This window comes from Molothrus ater (genome assembly GCF_012460135.2).
Source record: "Molothrus ater isolate BHLD 08-10-18 breed brown headed cowbird chromosome W unlocalized genomic scaffold, BPBGC_Mater_1.1 matW_random_MA34, whole genome shotgun sequence".
Lineage (NCBI taxonomy): Eukaryota > Metazoa > Chordata > Aves > Passeriformes > Icteridae > Molothrus > Molothrus ater.
In genome coordinates this window covers 282,253-300,617 of record NW_026530820.1, presented here as the reverse complement: position 1 = coordinate 300,617, position 18,365 = coordinate 282,253, and the positions used below count along the sequence as shown (strand labels likewise).

Sequence of the window (18,365 nt, the reverse complement as noted above, 5' to 3'; positions counted from 1 at the left end):
GTTTTGAGCCTGTTTTGCCTTTCTCCTAATCCTATCTCACAGCAGGAAGTGAGTGCACTGGTGATTGGCCAGCACCGAACCTGCCACACTCTTTAGTGCATTGGCCAGGAAATCTCAAAATTGGTGAAATTTCAGATTTGCGAACCAAAACCACTACACGAAATTGGTATTTCTGCCTGGTTTTGAACTGAAACCACCACAGTACCAATTTTTAGTTTACTGTATTTCCCTCCTTAATTGTGGAGGGGGGCAATCTAAACATGCTGTAACATATATGCATACTCATGACTTCAACAAATCTATTTGGTGTGAATCAGCTGAAATATCAGTCTATATCTGTTGTGTTGTGTCATTATGCTCCCCCGGTTTAAGCTGGAATGTTCTGTTACCCCCTTTTTCTGTATAATGGTTCTGTCTGGAATTCCCCCTCTTTCCCAGTTATCTGTCAATCACCAGTTACCCTGGAAACCCGCGCCCTTTCTGTCACCCCCAAAAGCCCCCCTTTTATCCAGAAACTTCGGTGTTATATATGGAATTATTGGGCCGGGGACCAGGGTCCCACCTTTGAGCTCTCTCGGTTGGCTTCCCGTCCTGTCTCTCTGAAAAGCCCGCGCTCACCGTGGGTTCCCATTCGCTGCCTGTCTGAGCTCTCCCCCTCCCGTCTCTCCTATATAACACGTGTATTCCCTCCCCCCGCCGCCCTTTGGTCCGGCGGCTTCCCCTGGGTGTTGCTCCGCGTTCTGGAATAAAACCTGGACTGGCCCTGGTCGGAGGGATGCTCTCCATCCCTTTTTGTCTGCCTCTGGCAGAGCTGACAGCCGATCCAGCGCGCGCCTGTCGATGGAGCGGCTCCCGCGTGCCGAACCGAGAAACCGTGCACCCCCCCCCCAACTCCGTCTGCTGGCAGGCAGGAACTTTAAAGTCACGGTTACCGCATATATCCTTAAAGGAGAAAGCCCTGAAACTACAAATTTCTTGTGACACATGCTATTCTGTTTATCAATAACTGTGCCAGCCACTCTAAAGCTATATGAACAGTACACTGTATAAGGAATAATAACCCAATCCAGAAAACAAGGAAGCATGTTCTGGTTTCTTCCATAGAATTACTCATATGCTTCTTATGTTAAATACAGTATGGGATTTCTTAGACGGAAAATGTTTTGGTTTCAGGCTCCAATTAGCCCTAGCATAAGAAGAAGGTGTCAGAAAAAATACATGTCTTTCAAATAATCTGCATGTAAATAACAATTTAAAAACACATTGGCACTGTGCCTTGTTTATTCAATTTTAACAGCAAAAACCCCTCTTCTCCCCTCACCTCTGTGTAGTTCATTTGTGTGCCCCCTAGGCAAGTCTGCCCATGAACCACCATTCTTGCAGCATGACCCCTGAAAGCCAGTGGGTTTCTGTGCTCCTTTTTCAGAACAAAGCACCAGGATATGACAGCATTTTCATGAATCAGATTACAGCCCCAGCAAAGGATATGCAGAATTAGACCTCCAGCTGAAGGGAACAATTGGAAACACCTAATTTTGCTTAAAATATGTTAAAGAAAAGTCAGCATTAGAAAAATGTGGGATCTTATACCATAACTTTATGAAGAAAAAAGTTCCCTTTAGCCAGTATACTTTCTCTAAGCAAATTAGCATACAAATTTAAACAGCAGCAACAAATACTACTGAAATTATTAAAACTTCTCCAGGGGCAGTGCCTCTGGGATAACATATTTAAGAAGGGAAGAAAAATTGTGAAACACCAGCAGCTGGGAGAGCAGGGTGAGAATATGTGAGAGGAACAACTGCAGACACCCAGGTCAGTGCAGAAGGAGGGGCAGGAGGTGCTTCAGGTGCCAGAGTTGAGATTCCCCTGCAGCCTGTGGTGCAGCCCATGATGAGGCAGCTGTGCCCCTGCAGTCCATGGGGGAGCAGAGATCCACCTGCAGCCACTGAAGGAGCCCATGCTGGAGCAGGCTGTGCCAGAAGGACTGACCTCGTGGAAAGGGACCCGCATTGGAGTAGGGGAAGAGTCCTCCCCTGAGGAAGAAGGAGCAGCAGAGAGAGTGTGTGAACTGACTGCAGCCCCATTCCCTGTCCTCTTGCACTGATGAGGGGGGGGAGGTAAAGAATTTGGGTTTAAAGTTAGGCCCAGAAAGAAAGGAAGGGTTAGGGGAAGGTGTTTTAAGATTTAGTTTTTATTTTCTCGCTATCCTATTTTGATTTGATTGATAATAAATGAAGCTAGTTTCCTCAAATTGAGTTGTTTTGCCCATGACGGTATTTGGTGAGTGATCTCCCCCTGACCTTATGAGTCTTTCATTGTATTTTCTCTCCCATGCCCACTTGAAGAGTGGAGTGATAAAGTGGCTTGGTGGGCATCTGTTCAGCCAGGGTCAACCCATAACACCTTGACAAAAGCTTTAAGACCCAGTTGTGCTGGAAGAGCACCAAAATTATAAAACTCAGCACATACGGGTGTGAGGAGTCCATGCATGTTCACAGCAAGCTGGCAACATGCAGTGGCTCAGCCTTCCTTTCCCACAACAATCCATTGGCAGAATCTGACAAGGAGCAGCCTGGGACACTTGGCTGAGGCAGTGCCACCTCCAGGGGCCAGATCTCCACCCGAGCAGGGGACATAGCTGGCCACCACTGATGCTGTGGTTCCACTGCTGTACCTGAAAATTGGCTCCCTCCCCATTGCCTCCAGCCTTGGCTTTGCAGTGCTTCACTGCCTCTTTCAACCTTTCAGAAGGCTAACTCTGGGCACAGGAGGCCTACCTGGGATTGTGGGCCTCAGCACTGCTGCAGTTCCTGCCAACCACCTGCCATCACTCTTCTCCTCATGAGATGGGGACAGACCTCCTTGCCTCACCACATCCCCTGCTTGCCCAACTCCCAACACCCCAGCTGAGAGGGCTTGCATTCCAGGCTAGTCAGCCACTGCAGCCATCTTTGTTACAAAACCTTGGACAACTCTGGCGGCGATGAGCTGCAATCCCACGACTGGCTATCACCTGCCAGGCACAGCCCCCTGCACACCACTTACACCCTTCGGGTCATTGTACCCCATGTTAGAGACCCTTACCCTAGGATTTACATGCTGCACCTCCCTTTCTAGTGTCAGATCTTTTAATGGTAAAAATTATTTCCTCAACAGGCCACCAAACTCTCAAAGGAATCGGAAAGACAAGTCCCAGCAGAGACGTTTATAGATGTCAGTCAGGGAAAGAAGTATGAGGGAGCTGTGAGAGCATTACTCATGCCACACACAAAGCTGTGGGCAGGATGCAAACACAGGCATGCTCCCACAGTTAGGTCTAACCATGGCTAAAGCTTTACAAGATCTGAGCTAGTGAGCTCCAGGTTCTGTTGTACCTGCCTGAGCTGCTAAGTGTTTAACAAGCTACAAATTATTTGTATTTTCATTGTAAACAGGTTGCTTTAATTTAAAAATTATTTTCTAGAAGCAAACACTACAGTTTAAGAAGGAAGTTGTTAGAAATAACAAAAAAAATTTCTGACTGCATGTTACATTTTCACAATAGTCCCTATAGAACACATACTTTGGTCCGTAAAAGTAAACAACCAAATTAAATATCTATTTAAATGCTTCCTCATTCGAAATAATACTGTTACAGAATTGGTGTAAGAGACTACCATATTCTGCACCATTAGCTAATTAAAAATTCCACTGCAAGCATGAAACAGTAGAAGCTGCATGATCCTCCTCTAGTGACCATCTCACACAGGACTGACATCCAATTCCATCCTCATAAGCCTGCAGATGAAACATCCTTTTGCAACTGTTTTCAAAAAAAGCAGCTAATCCTTTTTAATATTGTGTGAATAACTTGGCAAATCTCAAACTATTGATCAGCACCCTTTCCTCTCCCTGCCCTTCTTTCAGAAGTAGCTTGTGGCCGACTTAATGCGTGCCTTGGCTGGGTTTCGGGGTATCCCCGGCTGGCTGTCGCAGGTCCGGATAGCGCAGTCCTGTTCAGCACAGCCTGCCTAGGCTCCCAGGCAGCTCCCAGCCACAGGTTACCTTAGCAAGCTCAGCTCTTAAGTGAGATCCGCTTTTTAGTGATGATCAGCTCATTTATGATTTCAGCTCTTTAGCTTGCTAAGTGCCTTAGGCAGACGCAGGGAGAGAGAGGAGAAGGCTGTGTAAGGTTCCACAGAGATGTCTTTATTGAAGTCTTCTGCGAAGGTTCTCAGGGACAGCTCTTCTGTCAAACTGGGCAAAAGTAGGGGTTTTTATAGTATACAGGAGTTTTAGAAATTGTTCAATAGTAAATGCCAAGGCGAATGTGACCTATAGTCTTACAGAGAGATAAGCAAGGGTCCAAAGGCGGAAGAGGGGCATCTTAGGTCTGGTCATCATGACATGGCATTTCTTAGGCTGCTGAATGCCATGGAGGCATTGCAGGCCCTGTGCCTGCTACAGTGGCCTCTCATGAATATTGTATATAAATCCACAAGTCTCAATTTAATGTTCACTTTTTATTTTGTATCCAGACACACCTCACAGGTTTTTGTTCATTCCACCTTTTCCATTTCTCACTGCCTAGACCTCAGTGCTTTAGGCCAATTAGTTTCATTCAGCATAAATTCAAGCATTCCCTTCATGTGACACAGCCCACTGCAGGCACCAGGCAAAAAGTGCAGCTGCATGCTGCCTCATTGCAAGCTACAGACCAGTACCTGCATAACACAGGGCACTCTGGGAACCAGCAGTATATACTTATTTAAAGGAAAAAACTCCTCCAGTGGTGCATAGGTATATAGTTTGGAGAGGTCTGTAGGTCTATACAGACATTTGTGGCAGAAAGAGGATGGCAAGTTGGCTGTAATAGAGGGCATCCAGAACTTGACTCTCCAAGTCAATCATCACTCCTGCAGTTGCAGTAAGGAGGCATGGGGGACTCCACTGGTAGAAGCAATTTGAGAAGGAAATTCTAGGGAAGAGGGGATTGCAAAGGGAAACGCTTTCCAGTGGAGTTATTATTTAAGAGCCTTTCACCCTGTCCCTCAGTGAGGAGAGGTTTGGTCATACCCCCACTGCATTTCCACCCAGGCTCAACAGAAGTCTGTATAGAGGCAGCACTGGGCACAACAACAAAGCATCATTTCTCTCCTACCAAATTTGCAGGCTGTTCTTAAAAAGGAGAGATCAAACAGAACAAAAAAATAGCTCAACTGTGCTTACCAAATTAGAGCCCTGCTATCAATATCACCTAACTGCTCATTTTACATTGGACTTAAATTGCCTAAATTAGTTTCATTAATTAGACACAACCAGATTGTTCCTTTAATTCCACTGATACAGATCTGGTGTCTATATGCCTAAATGCCTAAAAATTTAGAGTTATGCAGCTAAGCATATTACACCCCCTCCATGTTTAAAAAGACAGGCTTCTTATCAGAAGCCAGGTATAAATCCAATAGCTATCTTTTACTTTCATGATTAACATCAGGCCACATTCTTTTCTCTGCACAGAATCTCATCCCATATTATTTGCATCTTAGAACATACAAAACTGTTGCCGTTCATTTCGGGGGAGGCTCCCCGGGGAGTCCCCGGGGGGCCCCCTAAGCTGTATGTTTACTGGTAGCAGCAGGCAGGCAAGGAGACTCCACACGGCTTCTGAGGGTGCTAATTAGATGAGGGTTTATTGGGGGTCCCACCCCCGGGAGCAGCATCGTTTCTGAGGGAGAAGGGGGAGAAGCGGGAGGGAGGAGGAGGGGGAGAGTGAGAACCTAGGGAGAGAAGGGCTAAGAGAGAGCAAAGGGTCAAGAGAGCATCTAGTCTCCCTCTCACAGCTTAACAGGGAGATTCAAAGTGAGCGCGGAATAAGACTTGGGCCAATGGGATTACAGATACATGATACTTCAGGGGAGGATCACAGGCTTGGAATAAACCGTACATTTTCGAGGGGTGAGACAGAGCATACCATGTAACTAAAATGTAACACCACAATTCACTCTTTTTTCGTTAGAAAGAAAAGATAAAGAGAAATATGACAACAATTTAAAAAATGAAGCAGTAATTACACAGTTTCACAGCATAAAAATAAATACAATTCCAGTGAGGATTATGTTTTAAACAGTCAATTTGACCTGATGTTTGCCTTTGGTGGTAGGTATTAAAGATAAAATGAGCATTTAATTGTAATAAACGGGTTATGTGGGTCCATATTGCAGATTTTAAACGAATTTAAAGCATGGGCAAGTGCTTAAAGGGCTTTAGCCTTATACACTAAACTCATATGAGAGTTTTGGGATTGGCCTTTTCAGCGTGACTGGCCCAATGATGTCTAACTTTTTCCAACTGGCTTTTCGGACCACCACAGCCCCCAGTTTAGGCTGTGGTGACGACTTCTGCTCCCCCTCTCAGGGACAGGGAATCATCTGGCACCCCCCAGACTACAGGCAGGTTTGTGGCCTCAGATTCTCACCCTTGGATCTGAGCTTTACCGCTGCTTTCACCTTCCAACTGGTTTAACCCAGAAGACCTCCCAGTTTTAGGTCATTAAAAGAAAAACAAAAAGAAAAAAAAAGAAATTCGGCTTCAGCTACTACCTATACTCAGGGAGCATTCACCACAAAACCGTCAAAATACTTTCCCAGACACCATTTTATGTTATCAGTCACCCTAAGAACCTACTAAAGACAGCATAAACCCAACAGCGATTTTGATTCAGCAGTCTAATACTATCTGAACACTTGCTATTAAAGAAACAATCGAAAACTGCTTCTCGTTGGATCTACCCTTGTGACCTGACAGGCCCTTGCTTTCTAAAACTGAAAATATGACAATCTGCAATATGAACACGCATTTAAACTAGAAACGCATAATTATAAAAACTACTTCATGGGAATGGGAGGGAAATGGAGAGAAGACAGGTATTGGATCAGAATGATAAAAAGGTTAGAGGGTTTTAGGATAAAAGTTCTAGCTGACGAGCTCTTTTCAGCTAGAACAAGTGGATAGGGATTGGGAATTGGGGAGGTTATGGGGAGCCAGGGACTCTGCGAAAGAAAAACCTTTTCGGGGTACCCTGCGCCTTCGAGCAGTTTGCTCCCGGCGAACTACCCAAAATAAGGAAAAAAGGGGTATGGATTGCAGAGAAGGATATTATTCTGCTCCTGGAGTAACAGGGGAAGGAGATCATAAAGTAGAATTTTCAATTCAACAAAATGTTGAGGCTTAGCCGTGTGGCTGCTGTGCCGGGCTTAGCAGGACGGAGTGGACTCCTGGGGGTTTGTTAAGGGGAAGGCAGGTTAGGGATGGAGTTAGGGAGAAAGAGCAGCGAGGGGGGGAGAGAGTAAAACCGAGGAAAGAGGTCACAAAACTGACGACAGCAGTTTTGGGGGGGGGGGGGGGGGGGAGGTGCGGGGCTCGGGCAAAGCTGAAAACTGCTTCTTGCTCGTCTGGTGGCTCCCCCGCGGAAACTGGTGGGCTTTGGTTTCTTCTTTCGCCGCTGCTGTGGTCCAGGGCAGCGGCTGCTCGGGTTCGACGATCCGCACGGCCCGCCCGCTCTGCGGGGCCCTCCCCCGCCGCCTCCGGGCAGGGGGCAGCGGGCTCGGCGAGCGGCGAGCGGCGGTTCCGAGCAGCCACGTGGTGGCCACGTTGGCGCAGGGGAGCCGGCAGCTGCTGGCGGTGATCTGAAAAGCCGCGCGGGCTGCGATGGTGCAATGGCGGCGCGGTGTCTCGCGGGGCGTCTGCGCGGTGGTGGCGGGGCCGCCCGGGGTCGCGGCTGCGGCCCGGCGCGGCCGCCCCGCGATGCTGGAGGCGGCGCAGAAGCGGTGCTCCATGGGGTTCTGCGCTGTGCCGGCGGGGCGATGAAGGTCCATTTTCGTCTTAGGGTTGTCGGTACTCGAACCGCACGTTGGGAGCCATTTGTCGCAGTTCGTTTAGAGGGAGTCCCCGGGGGGCCCCCTAAGCTGTATGTTCACTGGTAGCAGCAGGCAGGCAAGGATACTCCACACGGCTTCTGAGGGTGCTAATTAGATGAGGGTTTATTGGGGGTCCCACCCCCGGGAGCAGCATAGCTTCTGAGGGAGAAGGATGGGAAGGGGAGAGAGTGAGAGCCTAGGGAGAGAAGGGCTAAGAGAGCAAAGGGCCAAGAGAGCATCTCGTCTCCCTCTCACAGTTTAACAGGGAGATTCAAAATGGGCGCGGAATAAGACTTGGGCCAATGGGATTACAAATACATGATACTTCAGGGGAGGATCACAGGCTTGGAATAAACCGTACATTTTCGAGGGGTGAGACAGAGCATACCATTTAACTAAAATGTAACACCACACAAAACTATCATGACATAAGATGGACTGTATGCCTCATAAGAGGAGGAGGGATTTGGCTACAGAGAGCTAGTCCATTATATGAACGCAAGCAGGTAGCTGTTGGTCAATAGCTGGGTTGTAACCAGAGTCGAACGCGGAGTCTTTTGAATAGCCTATAAAAAGGGCTGTGTACACCAATAAAGGCTCTCTGCTGCATGAAACCTCAATGTCGTGTCATCTCTCAGTCTCCCAACACACCATGACACAAAACATCACAAAAAAAGAATGCAAATTACATTAATTAAATGGTTTGAAATTTTAATTGAGATTCATGTTTGTTTTGCAACAGTTTCTCCAAGGCTAGCTATGATGAAACACAAGAATCATTTTGAACGATACTAAATAAAAGCAAAAATCTCAAGAAATAATTTTGCATTTGGAGAAGACTGAATAGAAAAGCCTGATTTTAAGCAAGATCTACAGGAATACCAAGAGCATTAGGGAACATCCTTGCAAAAATTCCTCCCTTTACTTAGGGCTTTGAAAACAAAGTTTTTCAGAAATAGGGAGGCACATCTAATCTCAAGGCAATAATTGAGCATTGGAAGTCCTTATCATCCTTAAACATAGAGCCAGACAATATTTTCTAAACAAACTTAAGATTAATAGGTCATTACTGTAAAGTTATTAAAATTATATTGATTCTTGTCACTGGGATCTGGCACTGTAATTGACAGTCACTCAGTTGTTCCTAATTTATTGGATTAAGAAAATAATGCAATATTTCATAGATGCTATTGTTTTGTTGTCTAATACTGATTAAATATTTGCACTCCTACTTTTCAATTCACATTTTAGCATTCATACCTATGGCTTTTACTTTTAGTACAATGTCTTTGTGTCACGTGTCAGAATTTCATTAAAATAAGTTAGGAACCTGATACCATATAGATAAGCCTTCTCTATATGTTTAAAAATATTCCTTTTCAAAAACGACAATTTATAAAAGAAGTGTCTGCTGGTAGCTTTCTTCCAGCTCATGTTTACCACAGATTCTACTGAGCTTTTCCTAATTTAAAGTGTCCTTTTTAAAGTGTCCTGCTGCCTCCACATGGAATGTTTCCTCCCTCATCTCCTCCTAAATTTAATGAAAAAAACCCCTAAATCAGCAGCTGACAATTTTAAGTAAAAATATAAAGCACTATATAACATTATCCACATTGCCTTTTATTGAACTAGGTTGAACACTCTCTCTAGGAGCTTTGTGGAAATTTCACTCCTGTTGAAAAGGCACAGTATTTTTGTGCTCTGAGACCTCCAGCAACAATGTTTTTTCCCCAGCCTGAAAGTTAGGGACTGCTGTTAGGAAACAGCAAACAAACAGTCTGCCCAGAAAATTCACAGGTACCTGATTATCCACTTACATTAGAACCCACCAGATTTTACTGATTCTTCTGCTAAAAACACCCTGCAAATCTATAACAAGAGTTTGCTTCTATAGCAAGAAGAAAAGAGGCAAAGTTACTCTTACATATACCTAGGGATGATGTAAATGATACAAGCTGTTCATTATTAAAATCCTAACAAAGCTGTGGTGGTTTCTGTTCCATGGCACTACATGAATGGTAAAGTTATTTTTCACATAGGAGAGGTTTAGTTCTACATGAAGAAAACTAACTTTGGTCCACTTGTCCAGCTTCCTAAGGACAGCATATTGGAAAGGTGACCACAGACCATTGGTTCAAAAACCAATGTAAAAACTAACAAAAATAATTGGGTACTTAATTCCTAAAGCTGCACAGTGTGGTCATTTGTCCTAGTTATCCACCTTTTCATTCTGTGTGTCCACTAATTGTTGAGTTTTTAAGTCTTCAGCTTGTTCATGATCTTCCATATCTGCATCATCTACTTGACTGGTTTCATTTTCTTCTGCTTCTCCTTGATCAACACTTTCATATTCTACTTGTTCAAGGTCTGTTCCATCTATAAGTTCTGCCTGTACTTCTTCCATCTGTATTCGACTTACACGCCCAACATGTAATTGCTCCACATGCACTTCAGCACCTTGTTCAGTCTGAATGTGTTCAACTTCTAAATAACTAATTTGCACCTGTTCTTGAAGTTCCTCCATCTGTGTGCCTTTCACTTGATTGTCCTGTATGAGATCCTGGTGCATCTGTTCCACAGTTACCTGTGCAGGATCCACTTGTACCTGAATTACTGGTAGGACATGGACTTGCTCCACTTGTTCTATTATAGTCATTGATGTTACTGGTTCAGCTTCCATAGCTTCCACTGGAAGGATCTCTTCTGTCACTATTTGTTCTGAAATATTGTGCATGTCTTTGAGATGCCTTCTTAGCTCACTGCCTTGCATAAACCACAAATCACATAAGGTACAGTGGTTGGGTTTGACACCTGTATGTATTACCAAATGATTTTTAAATTGATCCCAGCTGTTAAACACACTGTTACAAACCTGAAACAAAAAATACAGTGTGTTAAACAGTGCCAACAGAAATATAACAAAGTATAGTACCTATTTCAGATCATGGCTTCACATAGCATAGCTTCTTGCTACTTGGATTAAAAAACCCCACCATGTATGTTAGAGGTAAAAGCAGAGAAATCAGCTTCAAATGAACAGAAGACCTGGTATTTATTTATTTTTAAGATACAGTGTGCCATTTTGAGTTGTGCATACAGAGGATACCTACAAAATTAATCAGCCAGTACAGCATGTAAAGCTTTCCTATTTTAACTTTATGTGAAATCCACATACAGATTTACACCCCAATAAATGTCTGATGCTAGAATTTTGAGTGGAAATCTATTTATGTAATATCATATGATCAAAGTGCAATTCAAACTGTCCTTTTACTGAAGTTCTAGATGCAGTACTAATAGCCTACTTTTATTTATCAGTTTTCATTTGTTCATGGCATTGTAAGATTTAGCTGTATAGACTAAACTCTCACATTTTGCCATTTCAAAAAACAATATTTGAGCGATTTTAGCAGATAAAAATCTCTTAAAACTCCATCTTTTTAAGTTTCTTCCAGCTAAAAGTACTGCTTTGACTGCAGACACACTATTTTCATAAAGCACATGAGCACACTTCCCTTCAGCTGGCAGTGAGGTAAGTAGCTTGAAAACAATACACAAAGACTGCAGAAATGAATGAGGTGCCAGGGTAGAAGAGAGAAGAGTGGGGTAGAATCAGGCTTGGAGTAAAGAAACAGGGTCAGGGATTTCTGTCCATACAAGTGCTCTTGGCTTCAGAAAGAAGCAAAGAACATGCATTTCACCGTTGGAACCCCTTCACTGTTGGCAAATAATTTGGAAACAGAATGTTCCATCTCCTCAATGTACAGCAACAGCACAAAAGGATGATGGAGTATCTGACAGGGATTAACTCAAGGAATGGGTCTATGTAATGCAGCTGAATATCCCCATTTTGCTGTTGAAATCTTAAAATCACATTTGTGATGCTAGCAACATGCTTTTTGTATATGTGTGTCCCCATGGCTCATGCTTTAGAAAGAAGTTGCACACACAGACTTCTTAAAATACTAACTGTGGTGGTTTGACAGGAAATGTGTTTTCTGGGATGCTGTGGTTAGGCCAATGGATGTTCAGATTTTAATATTGGCATCTAATGTGGCCATTGGGACATTGGTCACACCTCTGAGAACATGGGGTTAAAAGCAGAGCTCTCCCCTGGGAGGCTCTCTTGGGTTTCAGGCGGGAAAGAGTTCGGGTCTCTCCCCCCGCCCAGCTGCTGGCTGGGCAGGGGGAGGGGAAAAGCCATGTGGCCGGGAGAGGTAGGCCTGACCCCAGGGGTGGAAGGGTGGAAGAGAGAGAGAGACACCGGGAGCCATCGGGCAGCCCCCCCCGGGAGACAGAGAGAGAGAGAGAGAGAGAGAGAGAGCCAGTGCCTGGGACTGTTACCTTGAAACTTGATTGTTTATCAAGCTGCCTGTGCTGGCAGCATGGCTGAGAAGGAGAAGAAGGGGCGGGGGGGGGGGGGGGGGTGCAGCCGGCCACTTGTAGGAGCTTTTAACCCCTTTTCGGACAATGAAAACTTTACAGAACATTGACCTTTCCTAGAAGAGAGATAGAGTGGAAGATGAGGAAGGAAATGGGCAAGTGTGAGAGAGGTCTGGGCAAGTGAGAGATGTTGGAAGAATAGAGAAGAATCTTAGTGGGAAGAGATGATGGAGTGGCTTTTGCTGGACTCTTTTTGTATAGCCATGGACAGAACCATGTTCCTTGTGATACAGAGACTGCATCTAGGGGGAGGCAATGCCTCAGAACCAAGAGGGTTCAGTGTTGGTACCCCTCGGCCCCAGGGGGTGAAATATGGGGGGGGACAGGTGTCCCAAAGGAGAGACTGTGCCTTTTTTGGATCGGGACAAAGCATCCTTAAAAAGACAACCCTAGAAGCAGCTCTGGTCCATGTTCAGTGGTGAGAGCACTGGACGTGAAAGGAAGAGGTCACAACGGCAGATGTACTCCGGGCGGTGCCACGAGTGACACGGAAACACACGAGGCTTCAACTGTGTTTCCAGGGGAAGCCCATGGTACAAGAAGGACTCCTCTCCTCTTGATGAACTGAGGATTGATTGTCTGAAGGCTGGTGCTGGACCAAGAGTCGGTGATTTTGGGGAATAGATGTATTGTATTGGAAATTTAGTGGGGGGAGGAGGAAATGTATTTGTAAGGTTTTCATTTTCCCTGTGTGTGTTCCTTTTTATATATAGTTGTAGTGTAGTTAATAAAGTTCTGTTTTCTTTATTTCTAAGTGGGAGCCTGCTTTGCTTATTCCTGGTCACATCTCACAGCAGAAACCAGGGAGAGGGTATCCTCATGGGGGCACTGGCATTGTGCCAGTGTCAAACCATGACACTAACCTTATAGATAAGTACTCAAAATTAATTAGTCATACATAAAGGTAATGACTATCAGTAATGCCCAAGCACATAATTACTGTTCTTGCCATGTGGAGCCTAATTCAGTTCTCACGGCATTCACTGAAGAGCATCCAAAGTGCTCATGAAGCAAGTGCAATTTTGTTTTTTCTTTCTTGTTCAGTGAGCCAAGATTTTATTTATTGAACACCATTCAAATTCAGTTTTAAACAGAAAAATAAATCAAGAATTTGTGCAAGAATTCTTGTAGTTGCTGAGGGCTGAAATAACACTAACCCACATTCACAGTTATCCGTAACAGAAAGCTACAAGGTGAAGTAATTAAACCAAAGGCTCACAAAGACAAAACAGAATCTTCAGTGAAGCTACTAGGTACAATTTTGTGTTATATAGTAGTTCTCACGTTCAAAACAAACTTATCTTTTAAGACAAAGGCATGCTCCCAAGAATTAACTTTAGTCTAGTATAACAACTAAGCAATGCCACAGCATGGGTAAAACTTGGATTAAATGATGAATTTATTCACCTCCTGCAGTATTTTCTGCTTTCTTTGAATAAGATCACTCTTTTTTTTCAAAATAAAGCCAATATCCAACAGTTTTCTTTACTATATGACCCAATTTAACCTCAAACCACAGCAATTCTGTGAGCTGAATAAGGTGAGAGCCTTATTTGAGACTGTCACAGCAGTGGGGCAGCAAAATGGCAAATAAAAATGCTACAACCAACCTCAGCTCTCATATTTTCTAGCTTTTCAGAATCAACTTTTAAAAGCTAAGTAATAGTCTTCTGAACAGCTTTTCACGTCAGTTGCGTAGTAACCAAGTACCCTAGCTATCCATCTACAGCATTTATATTTGCTTAAAAGACATTACAGATTGTCATCATAAGTTGAAATGACTTCCTAGCCAGTCAGTATATTGGTATTAAACAGAAAAAAAATAAATTAGGAAATTGTCGCCATTGAGTCAGAGATGACACACAGTTCAGTCAGAAGGCAAAGTAGCAAAGGCCTTGTTTATTCCATCCTCTCTTCTTTTATAGCTTAGTTCGCTATGGGTGGACCTGATTGGTCATTTAATCAATACATTTCGCAGGTTAATATTTTGCTATCAATGTTTATCTCCAGCTCCCTAAAGCTTCCCAGGCCGATTCTAGGAAAACTTAGCTATAGCTTTCTCTGTCTCTGACTACAGAGCTACCATCACAGGAAATAAAATAGTACTTTGTATTTTGGACTTTAGTGAAGCATGCTCACGAGCAGGAAAGGCCTAGGTCTGTGCATCAAGAAGCAGAAAGATTAGTAAGATGCAGATGAACACTTACCTACTCACAAGAATCTAACTGATTAACTATTATGAAGCTCCATATCAATAATTCAATATTTTAAATGGAACTACTTAGATATAAGAATTTACCTTCATGTCATGGTTGAATGCAGCCTTTATAATTTATTTTGTTAAAAATAGTTCTTGGATACAAAAGTCCACTCTCTATGCCTTTCCTGCTCAGTACTCTCACACTCCCTCCCTCAGCACAGGAAGGTGTCTAGCCTCAAACTCTGCTACTTCTATTACCCACCTGACATTCGTACAGCTTCTTTCTTCCCTTTTTAGCTCCAGCGCCAGACTGACAGGCTGTCAGGTGACATTTGAGTGTACTATTCCTAGCAAAATGCTCATGGCAGTTTGGACATTCAAATGGTTTTTCACCTGTTAAGACAAACACGGGGATTTGTAAGTGTATAAAACCAGCCAGTTTTTGGTCAGCTCTTCCTTTTGTGTAGGTTGATAAATATGCTGTAAAGATGTGGCCAACTGGACTATTCTACAGAAGAAAAAGACATTCTATGTAAATTTTATGTAAATAAAATTGCAAAAACCAAATGTGGAGTCATAACTCTCATTTATAAAAACAAAACAAACTGGACAAAATAAAATAAAACCCACAGACATGATAAAGTAACACAATTCCCAGTGTCATTTAAGGTATATGCAGGTTTTTATGAAAGTTAGGCTATTATTCTGATGAAATATCTTAAAGAAAAAGGAGCTATTTCTTTCTTTTCACCTGATAATAACAGTTAAAGACTCAACATTGGTATATACAAAGTGACACATTAAAGAAAGAGGTATTTAAATAATACAAAGTTTTATTTTCAAGAACAATGACAGCTTATGCTTGAGAGCTGAAACTAAGCTCCAGAAAAAGAAGTTGGCACAGAATGACCATGAAGTAACAATGCATTGGTATTAAAACAAACCAAGCCCAGAAATTTTAATTCAAAGTAGTATACTGTTATTAGCATCATCAAATAGTAACAAAGAGCAGCTGCTGTTTCTGTTTACTAATTTCATCATGCAGAAATACAATGAAATTCAAGGAAATTAAAGTACAAAAAATTGGTATCAGTGTGTTTCTTCTAAGTCTGATAATTAATCTGTGGAGGTACTGATACCAACATCACTATTGAAACAAACTATTTAATGAACTCCAAAAGATGCTGAGACATTTCATTGAGTAACATAAGAATCTATTCTAGCTCAATTCAGTTTAAAAGCCTACATTTTCAGGGATATAGTAATTATTGACAACTGAGATGGAAAGCAAATAAACCTGTATTTTGAGAAATAAAGATATTCAGCACCATCTAACTTTTCAAAAGAAATCCATAAGTAGCCTATAATTCTCACTTATACACTCAAAGGCCACGGAAAAACATTAAATGGAGGGAACATTCCCCTTAATGCTTAAAAAAGGCTACACTTTTGGAAACTTTCGTACAGGTAATGCAGAGTATGCTGAACTACCATCTGTCTCGCAGATCAAAAATCACAGACATTGCACGAGCAACCAAATACATTGGTGAGCCTAAAGAATGACCCAGGAGGTGATCTCCAGGAGTAAAAAACTGGACAAGTGTCGTGGTGAGGGAAACTTGGACGCTCAATATGAGTGTTTAGCAAGCTTTGTTTATTGAAGAGAGCATCAGACTTTTATGCACAACAAGTAATAAGCTCATACATATTCTGCAAGCTAAGCAATCTATTTGCTATACTACAATATTAGCTCTTCCTCATACCTTAGGGATTACATCTTTCTTTTCTCATGTCTCTCTAACTACTTGTTATTGTATCACAGCTATACTCAAGGACAAAGTGCTTTGCAGGTGCAAAGACCCAGATTAGCTGCATCTTCCCAATTCTTGGTCTAGAACGTGGCCCCTGTCACGTAGCCATTCCTCCACAGACAAGGAAGGCAAGAGACTGGCATGGCTGAGTGGGGAACTGCTGGTCAAACTAAAGGGAAAGAAGGAAATGCACAGGTAGTGGGAACAAGGACAGCTATCCTGAGAAGAGTATAGAGATGGAGTTTGGTTGTGGTAGAGATGGGATGAGGAAGGCCAAGGTGAAACTTGAACCGAACCTGGCAAGGGACACAAAGAATAACAGGAAGGGCTTCTACAGGTCTGTCAGCCAGAAAAGGAAGGTCAAATAAAGTATTACCCCCTGATAAACAATGCTGGAAAACTGGTAACAATAGACAAAGAGAAGGTTGAGGTACTCAACTATTTTGACTCAATCTTCAATGCCAACCTCTCTTCACACACCTGTCGAATGGATGGACAGCAGGATGGGGACTGGGGGAGCAAAGTCCTTCCCACTCTAAGATCAGGCTCATGACCACCTGAGGAACCTGAATGCACATAAGTCCATGGGACCTGATAAAATGCATCCCAGAGTCCTGAAAGAATTGGCTGATACAGTTGCCAAGCAACTCTCCACGATATTTGAAAAGCCATGGCAGTCAGGTGAAGTCCCAGGAGACTGGAAAAAGAGAAACATCGTCCCCATCTTTAAAAAGGGTAGAATTCACAGAATGACTAGGTTGGAAAAGACCTTCAAGATCATTGAGTCCAACCCATGCCCTAACACCTCAACTAAACAATGGCACCAAGTGCCACATCCAGTCTATTTTTAAACACATTCAGGGATAGTGACTCCACCACCTCCCTGGGCAGACCATTCCAGAACTTTATCACCCTTTCTGTAAAAAAATTTTTCCTAATATTCAACCTATATTTCCCTTGACGCAGATTGAGACTGTGTCCTCTGGTTCTGTCAGTTGCTGCCTGGTGAAAGAGACCAACCCCCACCTGACTACAACCACCTTTCAGGAAGTTGTAGAGAGTGATAAGGTTGCCTCTGAGTCTCTTTTTATCCAGGCTAAACAACCCCAGCTCCCTCAGCCGTTCCTCATAGGGCTTGTGTTCCAAGCCCCTCACTAACCTCGTTGCCCTCCTCTGGATGTGCTCAAGCATCTTAACATCCTTCCTAAACTGAGGGGCCCAGAACTGGACACAGTACTCAAGGTGCGGCCTCACCAGTGCCGAGCACAGGGGAAGGATGACCTCCCTGGTCCTGCTGGCCACACTATTCCTGATACTGGCCAGGATGCCATTGGCCTTCTTGGCAGCCAGGACACACTGCTGGCTCTTGTTCAGCCAGCTGTCGACCAGTGCCACCAGGTCCTTTTCCACCTTTTCCACTGTCCAGCCACACTGTCCCCAGCCTATAGCGTTGCAGGGGGTTATTGTGGCCAAAAAGCAGGACTCGGCACTTGGATTTATTAAACTTCATCCTGTTAGACTCTGCCCATCCATTCAACCGTTCCAAGTCTCTCTGCAGAGCCCTCCTACCCTCCAACAGATCGAGACATGATCCCAGCTTAGTGTCACTCGCAAACTTACTAATGAAAAACTCAATCCCTTCATCCATGTCATCAATAAAGATATTAAATAGAACTGGTCCCAGCACAGACTCCTGAAGGACACCACTGGTGCCTGGCTGCCAGCTGGATGCTGCACCGTTCACCACCACTCTCTGAGCCCGGACATCCAGCCAGTTCCTAACCCATCGAAGAGTGCTCCCTTCCAAGCCATGGGCTGCCAGCTTCTCCAGGAGTATGCTGTGGGAGACAGTGTCAAAGGCCTTGCTGAAGTTCAGGTACACAACATTAACAGCCTTTCCTGCATCCACCAGGCGGGTCACTTGTTCATAAAAGGAGATCAGGTTGGTCAAACACGACCTACCCCTCCTAAACCCATTCTGGCTGGGTCTGATACCCTGGCCATCCTGTA

General features: G+C 43.8%; 1 protein-coding gene across 2 annotated transcripts in view; it reads right to left on the bottom strand.

The window, feature by feature from the left end:
• Positions 1-8,591: 8,591 nt before the first annotated feature.
• Positions 8,592-18,365, bottom strand: part of LOC118701552 (zinc finger protein 131-like) — a 36,414-nt gene continuing 26,640 nt past the window's right edge. For both annotated transcript variants that reach the window (XM_036406225.1, XM_036406226.1), the window contains 2 exons: positions 14,807-14,937; positions 8,592-10,773 (listed from right to left, as the gene is read on the bottom strand). In XM_036406225.1, coding sequence (XP_036262118.1) covers positions 10,111-10,773; positions 14,807-14,937 — 794 coding nt within the window. In that variant the 3' untranslated portion in view covers positions 8,592-10,110. The remainder of the gene's footprint in view (positions 10,774-14,806; positions 14,938-18,365) is intronic.